Genomic DNA, 22,563 nt, shown 5'->3' on the forward strand with positions numbered 1-22,563 from the left:
TGGAATGTGGCTTTCCTACTTCAAAGATATTTACAGGACTTAGAAATAGAAGTGTGGTATGTAGAGCTGTATGTAAAAGGTTACTTGATGAAAGGATGTGAGATGCGGAAATGACAAAAACATTAACAGCAAATACATGTGAATTTACCCATGTATTTGCAATCCTTGTGGCACTTCAAGATTTATCTTTTCTCTCTGACTTAGCTCCTAATGTGATTTGAGCTATGGATCACTCTGCTGGGATAAATTGATTACTCTGTGGACCAGCTGGAGGATCAAAGGCTTCCCCAAACAACAGGGCCATTAGCCAGTAATCACACCTACTGGTTGGTGAGGAAAGGGTAGGGATGGAATCTGTATGAGCTAATTACTTTTTACTTTGCACCTGACCTGGGAAAACTCAACCCCACAGAAACAAAGGAGAAACATGAGACACTTTGGAGCCAGTCACAGAAGAAGCTGCCCTTTCAATGTTTGGAGGAAAGGGACAAGGCAGCTGTGCCAATTGTGGGTGGTGCTAAAGCTCACAGAGAAGGTCTTTAAAGACACCACTTAATGGTGCTATCTTGGGAATTCACAAAATGCTGTATAGTTTTGAGGCAATGGTGCAGTGATGATGCACCATACTAGGATTGAGCAGAGGTGCCTCAGTTTTGAGGCAAGGGTGCAGTGATGATGCACCATACTAGGATTGAGCAGAGGTGCCTCACTTCTAGAACTTTCCACATCACCTTAAAACCCCTACACAAGGGAGAGATTTGAGAACTGTCTAGATCTGGGATACGTGATGCCAGAGGATTGTCCTGCTAAAAGACAGGAAGCATCTGACTCCTGCTGCAAGGAGGTATTCAAGACGTTCTGACTTTAATTGACACAAGGGACTAGGATTTGTTTCTCCAGGGCCAGCGGTGAGGGCCCTCCTTCACGTTTGGGGGACAGTAGAGGAATGGACCTTCTCAGGGGGAGGGAGACCCTGGTGGATTCCTCAAATATTCTATGAAACGGTCCTGCAGGTGTGTGACCTCTAAATGGAGGAGTACCCTGACTTCTGCTGACACGCAGTTGCTTTGCAAGGGGCTAGGAAGCTGTAGGACCTGGGGAGTGCAAGCAGGGAGGGCACTATGCCTGTGGCCCTGGCGTGCAGCGGAGGAAAATCTCAGGCTCAGGAAAGGTGCTAGGTGCCCAAACAGGAGATACATTATTCTGTGTGAGAAAGGAGAGCAGTAAAAAACAGGCTCCCCAACAATTGCAAAATGTAGACCCCAAGAGGACTGACAAAACCTCCCCTGGTGACTGGGTGGAGCACACCACCAGGAGTAGAAAGCAATTTTCCATGTGCAGTGAATCTTTACAGATAATATTGGTGGTCATGGAACTGCTTCACTGACAATGACAAAGTTAGCTGTGAATCCTTACATGCATTAATAAAGGTTGTTTAATTGCTTTATGGTCATTCACAAAGTTAACATATCAATTATAAGCTCTCATTAATGTAATTGTAAGAGCAGTACCTTCCTTTGTGATTTAATGGTATCGCTTTGGTTTGCTGTGACTTATTTCTCCTTTAATCAATGATACCCTGACAAAGCCAGTAGGCCCTAATATATTGCATCTACTATTTGTGGGGATATTGTGGTTATGGGGTTCAGAGCTTGCTAGAGGTGCGAACTGTTAGAGTGTCATCATAGGTATTTCTGCTTGCCATTAAATATATTTCTCTCTCTCTCTCGCTCTCTGTATATATATATATATATATATATATATATATATATATATATATATATATATATATATATATATATATATCTTTATCTTTGTGTGTGTAAGTTAAAGCACAGTATGGAGTAGTGCAAGTGTAATAAAGTACTTTTCCTTTTTATAAAAGCACTGACTGGAAAATGATTTATGAAATGTTGTTTATTGTGTGCCTGTGGGCTGGGGTACTGCCCCACACAATTTCCCCCTGAGTTGGCCTGGCAATGCTCTTCCTCACTACCACGAGAGTGTCAAGTGCTGCAAAGGGGTACTTGATTTCCAGTAGATGGAATGTTGTGAACATATTACTTGTGAAGGACCCACATCCTTTACAACTAATAACCAACTTTCTTACGCTTATTGCATAAGATTTACTGCCTATAATATCACCCAACCCGGGTAAACAATTAGACCTCGATAATTAGTGGTGTAGTGGTGGATGAGTTCATTTGGGCACCCGATAAAACCTAGCCCCACTGTCTTTGAGATTTATTGGGTGTCACATTTATTGCCTATACTGAGCTGTGCCCTCAAAAATGGGGCATAACGTGAACTTTGATGATTACCATACCAAAATCTGCATTCCTCGATATTTTCCAGACATTTTCCCCTTGAAAAAATCTGCAGGTTTGATCCGCTTAAATGTATCACCGGAATGTAAATTGTATTGCACTTTGTAATCACCAGGCGAGTTAAAATCCGTACAACTGATAATTCCGACCCCTACTCAAAGGTCAGGGTTTAACAAGAGACACATAATCAAGGCCTTAGAAATAGTGAAGTGATTAGAAAAAGAGAAATAATTGGTGTTCAAGGATGAATATTAGACCAGCTGATGTGAAATAGGTAGGATGTATGTCATACCACAATGTGTATGATGTGCGTAGAAGAGAGAAATGCACCATTCCTCTGGCTTGAATATGTCAGTTCTGAATGTGATGAGCTGAGATTAATTGAATTCACACACCTAGAGATAACTTTAAGTACTACGATATATGTGATTTGCCACGTGGTCTATGCATTGGCCAACATGACGTACAACATCACGTGCCACTAGGAACAGTATTTTTTTTAAATCAGGTATGCATCATCTAGAGCTCAACTGAAGGTCGACATATGAAATCAAACTGGTGTGATGATGTGGTGTTGTAAGTCAGATATTGAGGAGATTTAACAAAATCCTTGTGATCTGGGGTGGAGGAATACCTATATTTTAAGCATAGGTGTCAATCTAAATATTTATTTATATTATACTGAATATATTCAAGGCATGGGGATGTGGTACATTGATTTAATACATGCTTGTAGTCCTAAGGGTCTGTGTCCTATAAAACTTTGGAAAGATGAAAAACATTTTGGAATGGTATGTGTACTTGGTACGTTATGTATACATATTTGGACCCTGTTTGATTAGGTCTATAATTGTATAATCATTAGAATACCACTAAGTGCCTGACTGTGAGTGGCCTGAGTCAGTGGGATGATTGTGGCATTTGATAAAAAATCTAACACCGAGATGTTCAGAATTTTTCACTCAAGAAAATTATTGCATCAAACTCTGCATGTTACAGTTAATACTGTAAACCTTTCTTCCTTTAAATGCAGGACGGCTTGACCTGCAAAATTTAACAAAGAGTGAGTTCTTCATCGCATCTTGTAATCAATGGATACCATGCAACTTGTAATCAGGGCCTTAGTATTTCTTGGACTATTTTGTATTATTGTTATGTGTAGCAAAGTGAAGGTATTATATGGTATGACTGGGCAGTCTTACCATGGAATATTAACACAATACCCAGTAGTGGACCTCGATTCACTCTCAGCAAACCCAAGCTCAGTCATGGTAGTGTGGCAAAGAGCAGTCAGGCTACTTAGAGGAACATGTGTAAAGCATTTCACATTACCAACATGAACGATACATAAATGACATGACTCAACAGAAATCCGACACCAATTTAGAAAAATAGATTAGATTTGTATCTTAATTCAGGCAGCAAAACTAACGTTGTAGCTTTTGTACAACTGGAGTTGTGAATTTTTAAGTCTTTAGAAAATGCAGTACTTTGTAGATGTAAAGGGCTTCTATTGAAGTCAATGGGGAAAACAGCACTGTGGTCTCGGGCATTTGTAGGGTGACTTCCAGCAAACCACGGGAACTTAAGGTTCAGCGGGGACCTAGACCAAGATTCAGTCAGACTTTTGTTACCTTGCCCAGGGTGTCTGGTTGCAGAGGTGACTTGGCTGTCCTTGGTGCACAGTAGCTGGTGCATTTTACACTCTGTTGCAAAACTAGAATTGGGTGGACTCACACTCTACCCTTGGATGTAGAGGTCTTTGGGGGGCCAGGACCGTGAATCGAAGCTTAGATCTTCACCACCTTGACTGGTGGCTCTGGGTGCAGAGGTAGCTCCTAGCTGTCAATCACCAGGCTGGTCGTGCCACAAATGCGTCGCTGCTGCAGTCGAAGTCATGTCCTTCAGGCCTTAGTCCCACAGGAGAGGGGTCGCTGGCACATCGGTCTCTATGCTACTGGGGTGCCCCTGAGTCGGTGAACATTGTGTGGCCGTCGGTTTCCGTGCAGACAACAGACAAGCCTTGGTAACTGCAAGGGTGGTCCACGGGCTTTTGTGGCGGCTGGAGGTCGTTTGGCGGGGAATAGAGGCTTGAAACTTGGCACAGGCCTTACTCCCACTCGTAGAATGCTGGGCATTGAGTTTCTTTTAGGTCAGAAACATAGAGCCTATCGGGTCGCAGTCCTTCGATCTCAGCTCACCTTTACTCCTGCAGTTTACAGGGGACTGGTACCACCAGTCAGGGGAGTCTTTCTTGGAGTTTCGGTGTCCACTGGGGTCCCTCTTGCTGAGACCAATCAGTCTTCACCTCAGACACACGTTGGGCACACGGTTCCAGTCCTGGTCACCTTATGCCACTCTGTCCTCTCCTTTGCGCTGTGGCTGGAGTCCAGGTCCTGTTGATGCAGACATCACTTTGTGCTTCTTTCTTCTTTTCCAGGTAAGAACTAAGTTCTGGTGCCAGGGGCATTTAAGGGTGTGAGGAACAGTGGCCAATGGGCTATTAGTCCCTGCAGCTAATCCACCCCTGCAGTACTTTCCTGTGAAAGTACGTAACTTCCTACGTAGAACCCACTATTCTTAGGGTCTGCCGAGATGGCAGAACCCTCCCTCGGCTGTGCACACCTCCTAGCCCACCCTCAAGGTGTGGCTAATCCTATGGGTGCACGCCTCCTACATAGCTAATTTCCCACCTGCCTCGCTAGGCAGGTTGAGAAGGGCTTTGTCCTCCATTGAGGGGGCAGCTGCTTACACATCAAAGCCGGGTGAAGCCTTTGAGGCTCTTTGCCCTGATGTTTTTCACACGAGACAGCCTGGGTGGGAGGAGGTGTGACCGCCTTCCTGCTCAGGCCCTTCATCTTATGGCTTGCCAAGGTTCTAGCACCACCAGCAGGAGGTCAGACTCATATCTGTGGCGGCAGTGGCTCAGTAGAGCCTGCCAAAACAGTACAAGACCGGTAACTTGGTGGGCACCCTCAAAGGGTGCCACCTGGGCACCTGCTCTGCAATCCTAAACATGGACATCATGTTCAAGGTTCAAAAAGCACAGTGTTTGATTTCAAACATGACGAGATTCGGCTGGGCCATTGCAAGGCTGGACATCTGAGCAGTGGTCAGATGCCAGTCCAATTTATCCAAGGTGCCACCTGTTACTCGGGCTGGCATCATGATTTAGATGCCAGCACAGGAGCATATGTGCTCCTGCACATATGTCCTCACTCATGGAACAGTGCACCCCGCCCCCTGGGCTACAGGAGGCCTGCCTAGGGGTGACTGACCTGTCCATGGGCAGTCACAGGGACTCTGCCTGCACCTGATGTGGGCAGAGCCCAGCTAGTGCAGGCTGACATGGCAGCTCTGCAGTCTCTTTCACTTGGGGTACTCATGGTGGCACAATCAGTGTTGCAGCCCTGGTGACCCCCTTTACGATCCTTGCCCTGGGTACCAATTACTAGGGACTTACATGGGTGGTAAGGTCCTTGCCAATTGGCCTATACATGTCGAGAAACAATTAAAGTGAAAGAGCATTGGTACTGCGGCCTGGTTAGCAGGTATCAGCACACGACAGGTCAAAAAAAACAGCATCGACAGCAGAAAGTGGGAGATCACATCCAAAAAGGGGTACTTTACAACATTCTGCAAACTGAACATTTTTCTGTGCTTCTTCTTGGATTTAGGTTGTTAGAGTTTTTACAGAAAAAATTACTACAAAAGAGGAACTTGCTGAGATGCCTATGTTTGTTCTTTTCTCACTTCCTGTTAAATGCTGCACCTCAATTGTCTTTTTCGGTTTCTATTCTCTTTCACTTGTAGTCACTTCATGGCCTAACTAAGGATTAGTGAATTTGATTGGGTCTAGGTGAGGCCAGGATGGGTCAGTTTGAGCATCACAAAGTTGAGAGGACCACACAGAGTAGTTGCTGTGAGGGACAATTATGTAAAATTGCAAAATGGTTAGTGGTGTAACAGGAGGGAAGGTGGCCATCTACCAAAGGGGTAATGTGTGTCAGAGAAGTGATGAATTAGGTTAACGGCAACGAGAGCTGTAGTGGGGCAGTGATGCTGAATATAAGGGAAATTTGAAAGAATTCAGTGGTGGTGGTGAAGCTCTGGATGGTGACGGAGAAGACAGAATTGATTTTGGAGGAATGTGTGTTGTGAGAGAGGAGTTCCAATCAGTCAAGTTACAAGGGAACCTTCAGATTGTGTGTGTGAGGTTGCACTGCCTTATTGTTGATGTGGAAACTTTCATCACCTTGGGCCATGCAATGTTCCATTTCTTGACTGCAATGGGAGCCATCCTCGCCACCAAATTGTAGCAAGAAAGCTCTCAAGCTGGCAGTGGGTAGAACACATTTATTATCACAGTCTACAGGTGAGGAGATGCCCATTCAATTCAGCCAGTCATAACTGGCTTTGATGGACATTCTCCTCTGGCAGTATTTAAAAATGCATGATGTAGAAACATTCCATAAAGTGACAGTCACTACAATACAGAGCAACTCAAGGGCTACCTGCATAAAGTCCTCTTTAAGGTTGCCCGCAAAATGACTGCTGTTCCTATCTGCGAGTGGTAATAGCGTGGTTAGTAGCTGGTGGTGCATTTTGGAGCACGCTCTTGCAAATATATTAATAAAGCTTGGTGTGGTAGCATACTGTCATTTACAGACAGCACATTCTCCCTTGAAATGGACATTGTCTTTGCAGAGACATACAGTTTTACTGATAAATTTATATAATGTACAAACAATGAGTGGAAATCGAGTTCCACTGGATATTTGTCATTTGTGCATCACTTAGTAAAGTGTCTTGATTTGATCCTATTAAAATCTTTGTTTCCATCACCCTTCAGAATTAAAAACAAAAGCCCTTCATTTGTGCTTTCCAAGCTGCTGATAGATTTTGAAATATCTCTACAGTTCATCTATATGTATGCTGTTGTGCGTTCAGGAAAAATTGTGCCTTATGGCCTCTCTTTTCACACTAGCAAGATTGTCACGCAGTTTCACATAACAAAATCCTCTCGCTTTACAGTCAGAGAAAGAAAAGTAATCACCAATCTCCATTTAAAAGAATAAGCACCAATTTGTCGGAAGACACAGACTGACATATAAGCTCTGTCTTCAAACACACAGCAAATTTGACAAGATAAAAACAAATTTTCAAGGCATCTTAATTGCTCCTTCGCCTTCGGAACTTGAGCATGGTTGTTTTGGGGGTGCTGCAGCACCTCTACTTCCACTGCTGACAGAAACCCAAATGAAATGCAATTCATAATAAGTGGAGAAAAAATCGCAGTAAATTCACCTTAGACTAAATTACACTGAACCAAACAAGTAGTGTGTGAGCATTACATTAGCTGAGAGTCTAATTCAAGGTAACTATTGGAACTGCCGTCTTTGTAGGTGTTTCAACTCAAAGTTACTATGGAAAAACTTTTGAATGCAACTCTCCATTAGGACTATATTTTGTAACATAAATGTTGACTACGAAATATAGTGGTGACAGTATGTGAGAATGTGTACTGATTTTAAGTCAGATTCGTGTTAATGTCATTGTATTACTTTCCTGGAGGGAAATCTATGAAAAAAGATGACAATTGGGATTTAGAAATGCTAACTTGTTTATGTTGTTTAAATGCGTGATTGTGCTTTTAGCTCTTTGTGTTATTATGAGTATAATCGGAGGGCCGGTTGATTTCATCGGACCAATTAAGTTTTTCTTCATTAGCTCTGATGACGCAGCTTTGATGTGGTATCATATGAGTGTCGCATGCCCTACCCGCTGGACAGTTGATTGTTCTTTCAAATTTTATGCTATAGCACATGGGAGGAACTGAGAGCGGTATGAAAAATTATTGTCTACACATACTAAACTGTAATTGAAAAAACTGAAGCTTTCACAATTACATGCATGACAATGACCCACGAATGTCTGTTTGTACATAATAAACATACAATGCAATGAAAACTGGGACAAACACATTAGTTTAATTACCATTTTCAGTATGGCCAGCATATGGTGTAATATCTGGGAACTGCACAGCTAATGCTGAAACCCAAATCTCTCAAGTTACTTGGGAAGTACCTAGTATAAGAGGTCCAACTATCCCATGTGTACAATCATATGCCTACGGATGGGCATTGCACACCTGAATTCATGGCATTACTACTATGGTATACACTAATTATATTGCAAACCTTATGAAAATGGCACAGCTATGTGTAGCTTCTTCATAAAAACCTTTAATAAAGAATAATAGCTAACAATAAAGAAACTTTTCTAAGGAGCGCAGTCCAATCAGCAGAGGCGTGTTACAAGTGCTTCCATACAGCAAGCTGTAAGGGCAGATTACACAGTAGACCAATGTCTCAGGAAAAATGGCATAAAACGTTGAAGCTAAAACACATGACACAAAGTTCTGGAAGACTGACTTCCATGTACAAGTTGGTACTCTGTCCGCCGGTCAGTTTTTGAGTTGGGCATACTGTAAATTTTACGCTGATCGAGTAAAATTTACTTTGTCAATGTAAAACTTCCTTCAGCAGCCCGACAGAGCAGGTGCCATCGGAAGTAACCTATCCAACTATCCACCCCATTTAGAGTGGTCAGTTAAATTACTTTTTTTTTTACTGCCAGTCACTGTCAGGTATACCCTTATGGTTAGGGACAGTAAAAACAAAAAATATCTCCACACCATGGAAGAAAACTGGTACTTGGGCTGATTCTTTTTTTTTTTTCAAAAACTAAATCCTGCTTTGGGATTTTGATTCTGAAAAAATAAAAAAATTGTAAAAGTTTGACGGTCAACTGCCATGTTTAACAGAGTCACCCAATAAACTTTTCCTACATTGATAGGTACTGCCATGACGTTGATTCCTGCTAATGTATAGAGATCTCTCAGTCGAGCTGGGAGACATCTCTAAATTTGGTGGGCGGAGTAAAGTCCGCCATCACCATGTCTGCTTTAACTCCATCTACTAAATCCTAAAGCCCTCTCTTTTACAGTGGGGGGAAACAATGGTTTGGAATCCTACCCTGAGAGATTGTCAGTGGATAGACTATTTGCAAGCATTCGTCCCATCCCTTTTTGGTGTTTGATTTCTAGGAGCAGGCATGGAAAACAGAGGCTGGTGTAGCTTTACAAGCCTACTTTTGCCAACGTTTGTAATTTCTAAAAAGTAGTAATTTTGCATCCATTCGAGAAGTACTTCCATGGTTGCAAATTTGCTATTTTCTGGTGAACCAGTCACTAGTGGACATAATTATACAGTAGTGGTGCAATGCAGCACAGCAAGAAAAATAGCTGTGCTGCGTTTCATCACCTGAGGAGAGCAGAACTGTGCCATATCCTTAGAAAAATAGTTCAGTCCTGCTCTCTCCATATCCGGCATCATTGTGCCATAGTGCAAGTGCTTCTGTGTTATGGTCAGGATTGTTTTTTGTGCAGGAGAGGGTACCTTCCTGTACAAAAAATATCTTTGGAGGCTTTTTCCTTTTTGGGTGTAGCACTGCAGCACACATGCAAAAAGGAAATAACGAGAAGACATGCAGATACTTTTCCTTGTTATGCCACCCTCGGGCAGGCGCACAATTTTGTTGCAAACCTACGTCTACAACTTTTTGAAAATCTGGGTTTGCCTCAAAATCCATGGGTAGGTGCATGGGAATGCACCACCTATGGAATGCACACATGATTGACAATTGCATGGCTTTTAAAATACCAAAAAGAAGTTTGACTCTGGGCTACCTCAAAAAAGTGATCAACCTTAATCAATATCTTTGTAAATCTGAGGCTACATATATATTCCCCAAACAAAAAATGAACAATTTCTTGGAGGACATGAGATGACAAGCAAAACTAACACAGAAATAGCAAACCCGATTCAGGGCCCCCAGACCCAATTACCAAGCCAAGACTGTATTTATAGGGGGGGTGTCACGTCCCTAGCACACTCTTAAAACCAAGCCTCTGCTCTTTGTGACCAATTGTGGCCGGAATAGATTTACAGTCACATTGTTCTTGTTGCAATTTCTTAGTGGCAGAGTTATTAAAAATAAATGTATAAATTGACTGTTACACTCAGCTTTTCAAAACTCCACCACTCTTCATAGCATTGACACCCAATTAATGGGTTTAATGAATACATGTTTCCATTTCCAGCAATGATCTGAATCAGAGAACGAAGTCACAAAGTGCTTCAACCATGGGCATAAAGCTCTACAAACAGTGAGCACTATTTCTTGTCACTATTACGTGCAGTGCCAGGTTCAACAAACATAAGTCGTAGAAATACCAACTGTATACTTAAACCTCGGAAAACTCAATATTGTCCCGTAAACATTGAACCTGGGAACAGCTGCTGTTAATAACACCAGAATAAATTGTTTAAAATATCTATGGAGACCACAGACTCGAGGAAGCGCAACTTGATGTATCTTGAAGTTCACGAATATGCAAGCCCCGGGGCAGGATAATTAATGCTCTGAAAACATTCGAACAAGCCAAGTCCCTCACCCAGCACTTACAGAAAGGAACAAAGAAGCCCCAGGTTCACTGGACTACTAGCGCCAGGACGAAAGCGTCGTTCCTAGACACCAGAGTTAATTTTCTGGGAGCGGCTGTAGGCTGGTAACCGCTACCTGCAGTAGAGGTGCGGCAGCACAGGTGCGAGGGCGCCGGCTCCATCAGGGCTCCCTGAGCGGCGCCGGAGCTCCCGAAACGCAGCAACCGTGCGGCAAAAGTGGGCGCACAGTCTCTCGACTCCGCGATTCCTGCTCGATTCCCTCCTGAGGCGCCAAGGTGGGCTGTCAGAGAGGCAGGTGAGTGAAAAGGAAGAGCAAGACTTACCTTCTGCCCCCAGAGACGCCGCTCCCTCGGAAAGCGGGGGCTGCTGCGGCATGCTACTGTTGCCACCGGCCCCCTGTAGCCGGCTCAGGTGAGAGCGGGGGTTTCCCCAGGCAGCGGTGGCACCTATTGGGGAGCAAGGTAAGGAGTCCCCGAGACTCGTCCTCAGTGGAGGACCAAACTTCAATGGACGGCGGCAGCTCCGTGTCCTGCAGTTCTCCTAGCCCTTCCCTCAGACCAGGGAGGAGGGGTGCAAGTCTCTCTCCGTGCTCTGTCCAGCACGAGTGAAGCCGCTTTCATCCGGAAATGAGACATGTAGCTGCCACCTGGCTAGCTGCCGAGCACCTGTTTTTTAATATTTGTTATTTGGGGGAACATTAGAGGCGCATTTTACAAATTTCGCTATAAAATCCAGTAAAATGTTTTTTACTTCTTCAATCTAGAAAACCTAACACATTTGTGTTTACTGCCAATCAAACCCCAGAATAGAAAAAAAGCCATTGCAATTGTCTCGTTGCCCTCCAGGAGTCCATACAAGTTGGTCGTGTAAAGAGTTATGAGTGTAACTTGTTTATCACAGATCACTTAATATTTATTGGTGAGTCATCGTATATTGAGTTCTTCCAGAAGAAGACATGCTCAGGCTGAAAAACGACTGATGCTCGACTAATGCTTGGAATATTTGCTCGTAATCTTCATTTCATGTCAGTACTGAAGCTAGGACTTCAGACTGTAGGTGAATCCCCTATGACTGGGAGGGCAACGACATAGTTGTGAAACAAGGAACAGAGAACCTGAGAAATGAAAATTACCTTTAAGTGACCTAACAATTACCTCCTCATCCCCTATAAGTCCCATTCTATACTCCACGAGAATACATTCACGCAGTATGACTTTGTGGTGATTCAGCTGCACTGCACAAAGACATAGCAGGAAGCAAAGGATTGCTATATCACACCATGCGACCCAGAATTAAAACTGTACCTAAAATACTCTGGGCACTTTACCACTGCTAAAGTGCATAAGCTCACTGTCTAAAAGGTATTGGTGGTTGGTTGATCCATGATTGGCATATCTGATTTACTAGTAAGTCACTAGTATACTGCACCAGGTGTGCATAGGGCCTGTAAATCAAATGCTACTAGTGGGCATGCAGCACTGATTGTGACACCCACATAAGTTGCCCTGCAAACATGTCTCAGGCCTGACATAGCAGAGTCTGTGTGTGCAGTTTTAAACTGCCATTTCGACCAGGCAAGTGCACTCACTTGCCAGACTCAAACCTTCCCTTTTACTACATGTAAGTCATCCCTAAAGTAGGGCCAAGGCAGCCCAAAGGACAGCTGCAGTGTATTTAAAAGGTAGGTCATCCACTGATGTGTTTTACATATCCTGATTGCAAATCCTGATTAGAAAATGCTGCTAAATTTGTTTTTCATTATTGCAAGGATTATCTCTCCCACAGGGAAACATGGAAATTGCCTTGTAATATATATCGGTTGAGTGTAATTTCCCATTGGGAGCAGATAGAGAGGGGAGTTTGGAGTCTCTGAACTCACAATTTAAAAATACAACTTTTGGTGAAGTTGGTTTTTGAATTATACGTTTGAAAATGCCACTTGAAACTGTGCATTTTCTTGCTTAACCTTCTGTGCCTCTGTCTGTCTGTGGAATACACTTCTTAGTCAGGATGACAGTTGGGCTATTTGTGCATTCACTCTAGACAGTCACACAAAGGGAGCTGAGGTGTGCCCTGCATAACCTGATGGTCCATCACCAGGCTGATGGGCCTTCCTGAGCTAGAGGGGTGGGAGGAGCTGACACTTGCAATTGAATTGGGCTGTGCCGGTCCCCCACAAAGCAGTCTCCAACTACCTGGAGTATGTCTGGGGCCAGTTCAGGATCTTGTGCACTACAAAGACTTCTCTTTGAAGTTTGCCTACTTGACAGAAATGGGTATAAGTACTGAACCTCTGACACCACATAGAACACTTCTGAGGACATTCTGTCAGGAAGAAGAGCTGGATGCTATAGGAAGGACTGCTATTCTGTCTGTTGCTTTGTTGTGCTGGCCTGCTGCTTTCTGCTTCTATCCTGGGAGTGAAAGAACTGGACTTTGCTTTCTAGATGCTGCTTTCCTAGGTTCTCCAAGGGCTTGAACTGAGCTTGCCTCCTGTTAAGAAGTCTCAGGGACATCAAAGACTTCATCTGTCACTGCCTGGGCTCGATTGCTGAGAGTCCTAACTTGCAAAGTGGTGCCAAATCCAGTTCCTGGAACCTTGGAAGTCAGCTCTTGTGCAACAAAGAAGAAACCAAGCGCATCAACTCCAGAGCCACTTCGGAACTGGTGCTGCTATTCCAACTCTGCGCAGCTGCTTGCACTGGAAATAGGGTATCTGCTGAGTGCAACAACCGTGACCTGCAACCCAGGTCAGACACTACTGCAGCGACTCCGAAGTCCCACACAGAGTGAGTCCCGAGCGCCGTGTCTCTGACTCTGCAGCAGCACCTGCCTGTGGTGAGACTGCGACACCGCAAAGTCAACACTGATGCCACATTACCTCCCCTGCAACTGTAAGGAACCAACGCCTCATCTCTCCTGCCTATCTGTAAAGCACCAAAGCCTCATCTCCCCAGAAGCAGTAAGAAACCAATGCCACACCAGCTCCAGCGACGCTCACCTCCCCGACTCCATGCAACGTCTTTGTTTCCTCATTGTTTTCCAAGGTGCAGTCCATGCGACTCCGTGACCTGCTCACTCTCCCTCGCGAGTGGCATCAGACAGCTGGAAATGACTCCTTTAAGACGTCATGATAGCCCCAGTTGGAGCTATTGTAGTTCTAAGCACTATACTAGGATTTAATGTTTGAAAAGTTGTATCTTTACTTGTGTATGTTGAGTTTTTTTCGTTTTGGTCTTGTTTTACTCAGATAAATATTGGCTATTTTTCGAAACTGTGTGGAGTTCTTTTGTGGGGTTTTCACTGTGTTACTGTGTGTGTGTGTACAAATACTTTAAACATTGCCTCTAAGATAAGTCTGACTGCTCGTGCCAAGCTACCAAGGAGGTGAGTAGGTGTTATATTAGCTGTGTGACTCTCTTACCCTGACTAGAAAGAGGGTCCCTTCTTGGACAGGGTGCAAACCACTGCCAACTACAGATCCCATTCCTACACCAACCACTGCACATAACTACCAGTGTGCAGCATCATATACCACAGAAATCCAGGAAAAAAAGAGAAAGACAACCAGTGGGGGGCATGTTCCAGCTGCACCAATACCTAAAAGGACCAAACTATATGGCCAAGTATCAAAAGTGAAAGGACCACAGGAGGTCTGCAAGGAGAAAAAGACCTAGTGCAAAGTGTTCCCAGCTGACTCATTAGTCCAGGTGTTTTCAAAATCATGGTCCAAAAGAATGATGATCCCCAACACCCATTCCAGAAAAAACACCTTCAGCTAGGGAATCAGGGGGGAGGGTAGGCAACACAACTACAGCTTCAATTCAGACCCCAAAGAGGTGACACAGAAGCTGATGCCATAATGGAGGCAGCAGGAGTAAGCAAACACCCAAGGAACAGCCAGAACTAAGGACTGGTACATCAAACATGGAACTATCTCTCAGTAAGAAGGCAACTATGAAATGCTGACCATAGGCCAAGGAAAAGCCAATATCAAGGCCTGGCCACACAAAGGAACCACTAAGGCTTCATGGACCTAAATCACAATGAAACAAATGCTGCCTGATGAGCCCCACCACAACTACCAGCCATGGTATAGATACTAGAGGAATGAAGGCTGGGAAAATAAGGTGAAATGGAGGGACAGAGCAGGAAGTTGCCTACAAGCATAAAAGGAAAAATTAACACACATGTTACCTAAAATAATCAGAAAGAATAAAGGCCAGAGACTGAGTCCAGACCAGCCAGGCATTCTGGAGCAGCCCAGGACCAAGACATGCTATGTGTCAGGTGAAAGACTATCCAGAATCTGGCCAAAAGAAGATGTCCAAAACAGGAGAGAGAACACTGACTTACTTAAAATATTCAAAAGTCAGAGCCACTCGAAGGTCTATTACCCAATGAGACATAAGTTGATCACTATAGACATGTTAACCAGGCCAAAATGGATTTAATCAGCAATATGCCTCTAGCTTTCATGGGCTACTGAGCAGCTCATGATTGTCATTACCGGAGGATCTTACCCCTACCCTGCTCCTCAAATACAAGCCATGAACCTGAGTGTGTGTCAAAAGCACGTCTACTTCAGACAACTGACCCTGAACAACAGACTCTTTTCCCTAGCCTGCACATCCATCTCCAAAAACCTTGAAGAAATCAACTGACTTGTAGCTGACCAAAACCCAGCATGCACAGAATGAAGCATGACAGCCAACATTGGCAGAAAGAGGCTAAAGAGCTACATACTGAGAGGACTCTAACTGAGCAAGCATGAACCTGAATAAAAATGGGAAGAAACCAAAGTCCCCAGACCAAAGTACAAAACGGACAGTTCTCTACAGGCTTGACCAGAGTAAACCATGAAAGACTGTGAAGCGACCATAGGAAGTTGCATACTGTCTGGACAAAAACCTGCTAAGGGAAAGACAGTCATAGGAGATTTTGGAGCCTGAGCCACCATGTGACCAAAAACACCATGCATCAGAAGAGTGAGATAATTGTGCACAGTCCACAAGGCAGCTGCAGTGGGCATCTCCTCATTTTAATATGAAAGCTATTGCTTTTGCACTTACTGGAAAGATCTTTGAAATACCATGTGGTTTAACACCTTGAAGCAGAAACAAGACCACGACAACAGCAGGACTTGAAATGTTAATCTTTGTGATGAGAGTTAGCTTAACCACTAGGCCATAAGTGATGCTCCAGCAGCCTGAAAGGCAGAGCAGGAGAGAGTAAAGGAGAGAACCATCTGGTTTAGAAACCATATGTACCTCAAGAAATGTAACATTTAACACCCCCCCAGAAAAATAAACGGAACTCAAACAACATACCTAAAAGGCAGACACAACCAACAAACCAGATCAAAGGAACAAACAAGGCTGGTGCAGGCCCACAATAGCGGTGAACACATCAAATATCACTATCACGTTACAGCCGAGCTATCTTCAAAAGAATAGGACCTAGATAAGAGACATGAAGAAAAAAAGTGAAAAAGGGAACCCACTGATTCAGGCAAATTCAGAACAAAGGTAAAACAGTACTATACTTTCCAAATACAGAGGCACCAAAATGAAGCACTTCAGGATGTTTGCACAAAGAAAGGGACAGTAGCACCACAACAGAATGTACACAATTGCAATTGTACCAGTGAAGTGCATCTTACCACCAACAATGAGCCAAAGAGACATGCTCATTGGCAACATGCTACTTTGTGGGAATGTTCTTGGTGGACTAGGGTGTCTACTCTACCCCACATTGGCAGCTGAGCTGCTGTATGTGAGGACCGGAGATGTGCTTTCTTTATCTGTTGCTGTACACAAGAACAGGAGAAAATCTGAAGTCTGTCTGTTCAATTGGGAAACCATTTCACAGGAACAAGAGTGACATTAAAGTCTGTCCAGTCCTGTTCAATGGGGATGCTCATTTCACCTGTACAAAAGTGAACCCATAACACAATTGGCACACCACAGCTCCACCACCACATGCCCTGAGGATAGAAACTCCAGGCCAGGGGAACAATAGTCTATATCACCAGTCAACAAGGGTAGCCAAAATCCGTGATCATGCCACTACTCATCAAGAAACCAACTCATCCAAAAATAATCAGGAAGGGTAGTCACAGCTCAGGGCATGTACTCTAGGTTCCATTAACCCACCTGAGAGAAGGTAATATCATCAGACCATGGGTAAAATAATGTCTTAGGTTCCAAACACCAAAGTAATAACAGAAACCATTCCAAGCACATCTGGACCTTATGGAAGAAAGAGGGTGGGTACGAAAGGTACACATAGAACAGGAATGCCAGAATGTGAAGCCAAAGGTCCCCCACACAAGAACAATGAAACTCATGCCTTCACTAGGCACACAGGTACCACTGGACAAACAACAGCAGTGATTCTGTATCCCAGCTTTCAGCAAAGACAGTGAATTAAAACAGGAGAAGGCTTGAAACAAACTGGAATAGAGAGGTGGGCAGCAGAGCCTAGGGTCTAACTTAACAGTGGCACAACATGCAAGGACCCAAAGTTCAGGTCTGAGAAGGGCCTTCAGTACCACAATCATGAACACCTGTACCAACCAGGGTATGGTCTACTTCCAGTCTTACTTTGAGGCAAATGGCAGTCCTCACTGTACCACTGAGCAAGGGGAAAGCACTGTGCATATACACATGCCCTTCACAATGTATCTTCTTAAAGTTGTTCTATATAGAAAAGCATACCTTAGACACAGGAGCAGCACAACCACCACTGGGGGACTCCACCCCACTTCCTGATCTAGAGAGTGTAGGCAAGTCCCCAGCTATCACCATGCTGTCCAGCAACAAGTGGAGAAAGAGGTTGGGCAAGCCCAACATATACTAATACCTGCAGCCCTGGGTAAAAAATGTAGAGAACATGGAAAGAGGTCAGGGTTCATCCTACTCTGACCCAGAACAACCAAAACATCTGAAAAGCAGCTGCTGCACTGTCAGTCACAATGCTGTTGGCAGAGCCCAGCATGCTGCCACAAGCCTTAGCTGTCCATGCCACACCCTGGGCATGAAAATACATCTTATGAGACAAAAGTGGGGAGGGAGGGGCGCATCAGTATTGGTGAGCACATCCCTATTCTAATGCCACAGACACCAACAGGAGGGGTAAGAGTGGAGATACACACCAATGTGGATCCCACAGTGGAGAAACACAGCAGCCCATCCACCAGTGTGGCCAAATAACAAGCCTAAACCAGAGCACCCGGGGGTTTCCAATGCTCCAGATAGGCTTTTAACCATGGGGAAATGCAAATCTGGGCAATTCCAGTGACAAGCCATTCCTAAACAAAGCAGCTCATATTATCAGGCCATGTAGGCCCCTAGCTGTGGGGTGCTCCTCTATCAGCTCCACATCTTTTTGATCAAACCAAGGCCCAACCACTCCATGCGTAAGGGATGGTAAGCCATCACCCCTACTTACACAGCCCCTTCCTCAAATGTAGGAAAACACAAGAGATCTCTGGCCAGTTGAGAGCTCAGGGTGACCGTTTCAAAGAAAGTTGGCATAAAACCAAACAGGAACTGTCATGGTTAAGCATGCTGTTTGGGGCCCATGCAAAGAGGCATGGAGGTTGAGGAGCAGGATCAAATTCAGTCATTTTTAAAGGAGAAAATTGTCTTGTAGAGGTTGCCTGATTCAAGAAGGCAAATCCCCCTTACAAAGTAAGGAATAGAATGAGGAAGGGGATAAGAGGTATAATATAAGGAGGATCAGAAAAACCAGCATACTTGCTTGTAATTACATGTTGAAATGAACACTGCATGCAATGATATCACATATTCTAAACCTTTTTTTAATTGTGAAACAGATCGCAGGACTACAAAAGGCTGACAGGCTTTGAGATGCACTTCATTTACAGCTGACTTCAAATCAGTTCTATTAGAAAATGCCCTGTCTTGGAAAAGCTCATACCTATATAACCCTGAGCAACACATATGTCAGCTGTCCTCTTTCTTCATTAACATAATTTTGGATTCAAAGAAAATATTTTATGGAATGTTCATTTCAACCTATATTCACAAGCAAGGATGCTGGTTTCCTGAACCTTAAATGCCTGCTCCAAGTGTGTGTTGAGGCCATTTCCAGTAACCGTGAACACAGTTGACAGAAAGACACAAGCTTTGAGGAGAGAAAGTGGGCTTGGGCTCAGATTCACGCCTGGACTAGGGGAGACATTCAAAAACCATGGTTTTCTTAAGAGATCAGTGCATAGCTTGGTCTGCCCATGCCAACTAAGCAACCAGCCACTAGAAAAGTCACAGACTTCTCTGGCATCGTACTTTCCTCCAGAGTGAAGAGCACTATCAATCTTGCCAAAGACACAAGTGGAGGGGTTGTTGTACACATGACCCTAACAAAAGCAGACCTGCTAGACAGTTTAGATACTTTCAAAACTGAATTATACAAAGACCTTAAGGCAGATCTTTCCTGAGGTCTGATCTGAGAAAGAAAATTGAAACACTTAGACTGCTGTGGACTCGGCAGGCTCTAGAGTAGGAGAGGTAGAACAGCAATTGACAGCGCTATTGTCCCAAAGCTTGAAAGCGATGGACAAATGCATGGCCCTCTAAGCACAGAATGACACAATGGTGAGGAAGATCGAAGATCTGGAAAACAGATATAGAAGAGACAACAGGTGCACCAGGGGCCTGGGCAAAGGTTCCAAGAGAACAGACATTGTCAATTTGATCAAATTCCTTCTAGTCTCCATTGCTGGACTTGATGCCACAAAAATACAACATAGTACGTCATGTGGGACCAAGACACACAGAGGAACCAAATAGGTCTCACAATATACCGATGAAACTTCATGTCTGCCAATGCAAGTCCAATCTCAAAGATGCCAGGGCTAAAGATACAATGGAACATGATGGCTACTCTTTTTCAGTCTCTCAAAATATTGCCTAGCCACACGTCTTTGAGGCCACCAATTTCACCTCATACCAGACCACTTAAGGAAAAACAAAATATGCTATAGATAGCTTTAACCTTTTGGCATTGCCTATTTGTTGGGAAATCATTCCCTCCAATTTGCAGATTCAGAGTTAGCAACCCCCACACTTGGATAAGGTTTGATAATGCACCATCTTCCTGGGGGAACTTTCTCACACAAATAAAAGAGACATGGCCCATCAGTCATCGACATGGCATCTACTTTGGGCCTGGGGACCAGAAGGCCCAAGACATGACAAACATCTTGTAGCCACACAGAAGGAAGAGTTTAGGGCTGGCCTGAACCAATGACACTCCTCACAAAAAATGCAAGGCACTACCCCCCATTGTCGATGATGTACTCTGTTGAGCCAACTCATCATGCAGCTACAACAGCTACGTAAGACACTACAACCCAGTAGGGTGCCCTCACACTATGGACTACCAAGATGACCACACAATCTTGGTGCTTGAGTTATCCCTGGAAAGGGGAAGACGACCGTGATGTACGCCCAGTGGCCTAAGGTGCACTGTGAGACTACATTGTCCTTTGTTTATGTTAGTTTTGTTCACTTTTCCACTGTTTCAGGAAGTTGGGTGGGGAAGTCGGGTGCAAGGGAGGTGTTACGTGTTTTGTTACTACATGTTTTGATACTTAACTCTACATGCCACGTGGACATAGAAGCAACACTAAAACAGGATATTGTTGATCTAGATGAGAATACATCCACAATTATTCACTCCCATGGTTAAAAATGGTTCCCTAATTGTAAAAGGGCCGAAGGCCCTTGCCAAGTTTACCAAAATCTAGCACTTCATGGGAAAAGGGATCTATGATATCATTGCGGTCCAGGAAGCCCATCTGAATCATATGGAGGAAATGAAATACAAACTCAAACGTCATCCTTTGACATTCTACTACTCGATCCAGACTTAACACAATGAAGTAGCCCTCTTTTTACATAAAAAATGACCATTTGTAAAGATAGACAGTGAAAAAGACAGGGAGGGTGGATATATGTTTTTTAAGAGCTCAGTAGAGAAGAAACTCTTCACAAAATCAGTGATATATACTCTAGACACGAAGTCAGATGCTTTGATTTACAAACTATTAGATACATTAGCAGGCTTCGATAAGAGGGATATCATCCTAATAGGAGAGTTCAAAGCAGTGTGGAATACATCAAAAGAACAAGTGGGGGAAGACTCCTTATTCAGCTGGCTTCACTAAGAAAGTTAAAAACAATTTCAGAGAGCTAGATCTACATGATATCGGGAGGAAACAACACAAAGTCGAGAAAACATTACACATTCTTCTCACAAGTCCATAGTAAGTTTTCAAGACTTGATTACAAGTGATCTCCCGATCAGATATCATCACAGTTCTGATCTTAGACTGCTCCCTAACACACACCCACATAATATGGCAGAAGGAACCAGGGTTAATAGTAGGTGAACTTTCCATCAATCGTTTCTAAAAGATCCAGTCTTCAGGGATGAAATTAAAACCTACATCTCCAATTACTTCCACAACAATGATACAGGAGACCCCATTTGGTCTTCTTTGGGATATTTCCAAGGTAGCCCTTGGAGGGAACTGTATAAGAGAGGGGCATACCTCAAACAAATTGGAAACAGTACAGAGAAAGAACTAGAACTAGACCTGAAACAAAACAGGAGAAATATAGGGCATCCCAACACACTAAAACCTTAGGTCAATCTTTGTGTTATTTAGACAAATAAGGAACCTGGACGCCACTAAAGCAGAACTTTTAATATTAAAATTAATACAGGCATACTTTGTGACTTTGTCACTTTAATTATACCAAGTGGTCGCATTGGACCTACAGCATCAATCGAAGGGGGGCAGAATCCTCCAGTGGAACTCCATAGGTGTGCAAAGACTATGGTATCAGCCTCCTGGAAAAAAGGATCCCCAGACATCAATGGCCTACTCTCCTCTGACACCTAATGGCTATAGAAAAGCTCTCTTGGAATTTATCTGATGATGCTAAAGACTGCGAGTTTCATTGGGAACCCTTGCTGAACTTTTCACCCAAGGGATCCCCTGCTAGGGCCTACCCCCCAGACTGAAATTCAATCTCTTTTAAACAAGGGGAGAGCGATCCTTCATATCTGTTAATGTTTTACAACAGGTAAACTGAGTCTAAAGAACCTTGCTGCGTACTTTCTACAAAAATGTTACGAACAGAAACCATACCTTCTTTAACAGTATTACTCATGTGAGTCTTATACTTGAAATGATATTGAGACATCTACACATGGGGGGAGGTAGATAGTGGGTAGGACAGTTGAATTGAGGGTTGAGTTTCTATAAGTTCATGTAAAATGCCCTTCGTTTGCTACAAATTAAAGGTACCAGCTGTTAAGGAGTACAATTATTTTGACTGATCACCTCTATGTCTCTATTGATTGAATGCACTTGATAATTCAATAAAAGTTATTCAGGGAAAAACGCTCTACTGTAATCTCACATCCAAATCCCCGCACATAGCCTGTGAGCTTGTTGAGAGCGTGTGTTTTTAGTGTATGTGTGACTCACCTATGACAGTGAGACTCTGCATTATGAGTATGTTTGCTAAGATAAGTGGGGTTCATTTTGGTTAGCCCCTGATTTAGCATGGCACAAGACGAAGGATGGATACAGCTGCCCCACAGAGTGGAAGAGAGTTGACTGCATTCTTGAAGCTAGAGGATGGAGTCCCAGGTAGTGAAGTGAGGGA

General features: G+C 43.7%; 1 protein-coding gene across 1 annotated transcript in view; it reads right to left on the bottom strand.

Moving 5' to 3' along the window:
- The window catches only part of TMEM255B (transmembrane protein 255B), an 822,789-nt gene extending 811,369 nt beyond the window's left edge, over positions 1 to 11,420 (bottom strand). The window contains exon 1 of the mRNA XM_069204634.1: positions 11,179 to 11,420. Coding sequence (XP_069060735.1) covers positions 11,179 to 11,230 — 52 coding nt within the window. The 5' untranslated portion in view covers positions 11,231 to 11,420. The remainder of the gene's footprint in view (positions 1 to 11,178) is intronic.
- Positions 11,421 to 22,563: the final 11,143 nt, after the last annotated feature.

The sequence above is a fragment of the Pleurodeles waltl genome, chromosome 8, assembly GCF_031143425.1.
Source record: "Pleurodeles waltl isolate 20211129_DDA chromosome 8, aPleWal1.hap1.20221129, whole genome shotgun sequence".
Classification (NCBI taxonomy): Eukaryota; Metazoa; Chordata; class Amphibia; order Caudata; family Salamandridae; genus Pleurodeles; species Pleurodeles waltl.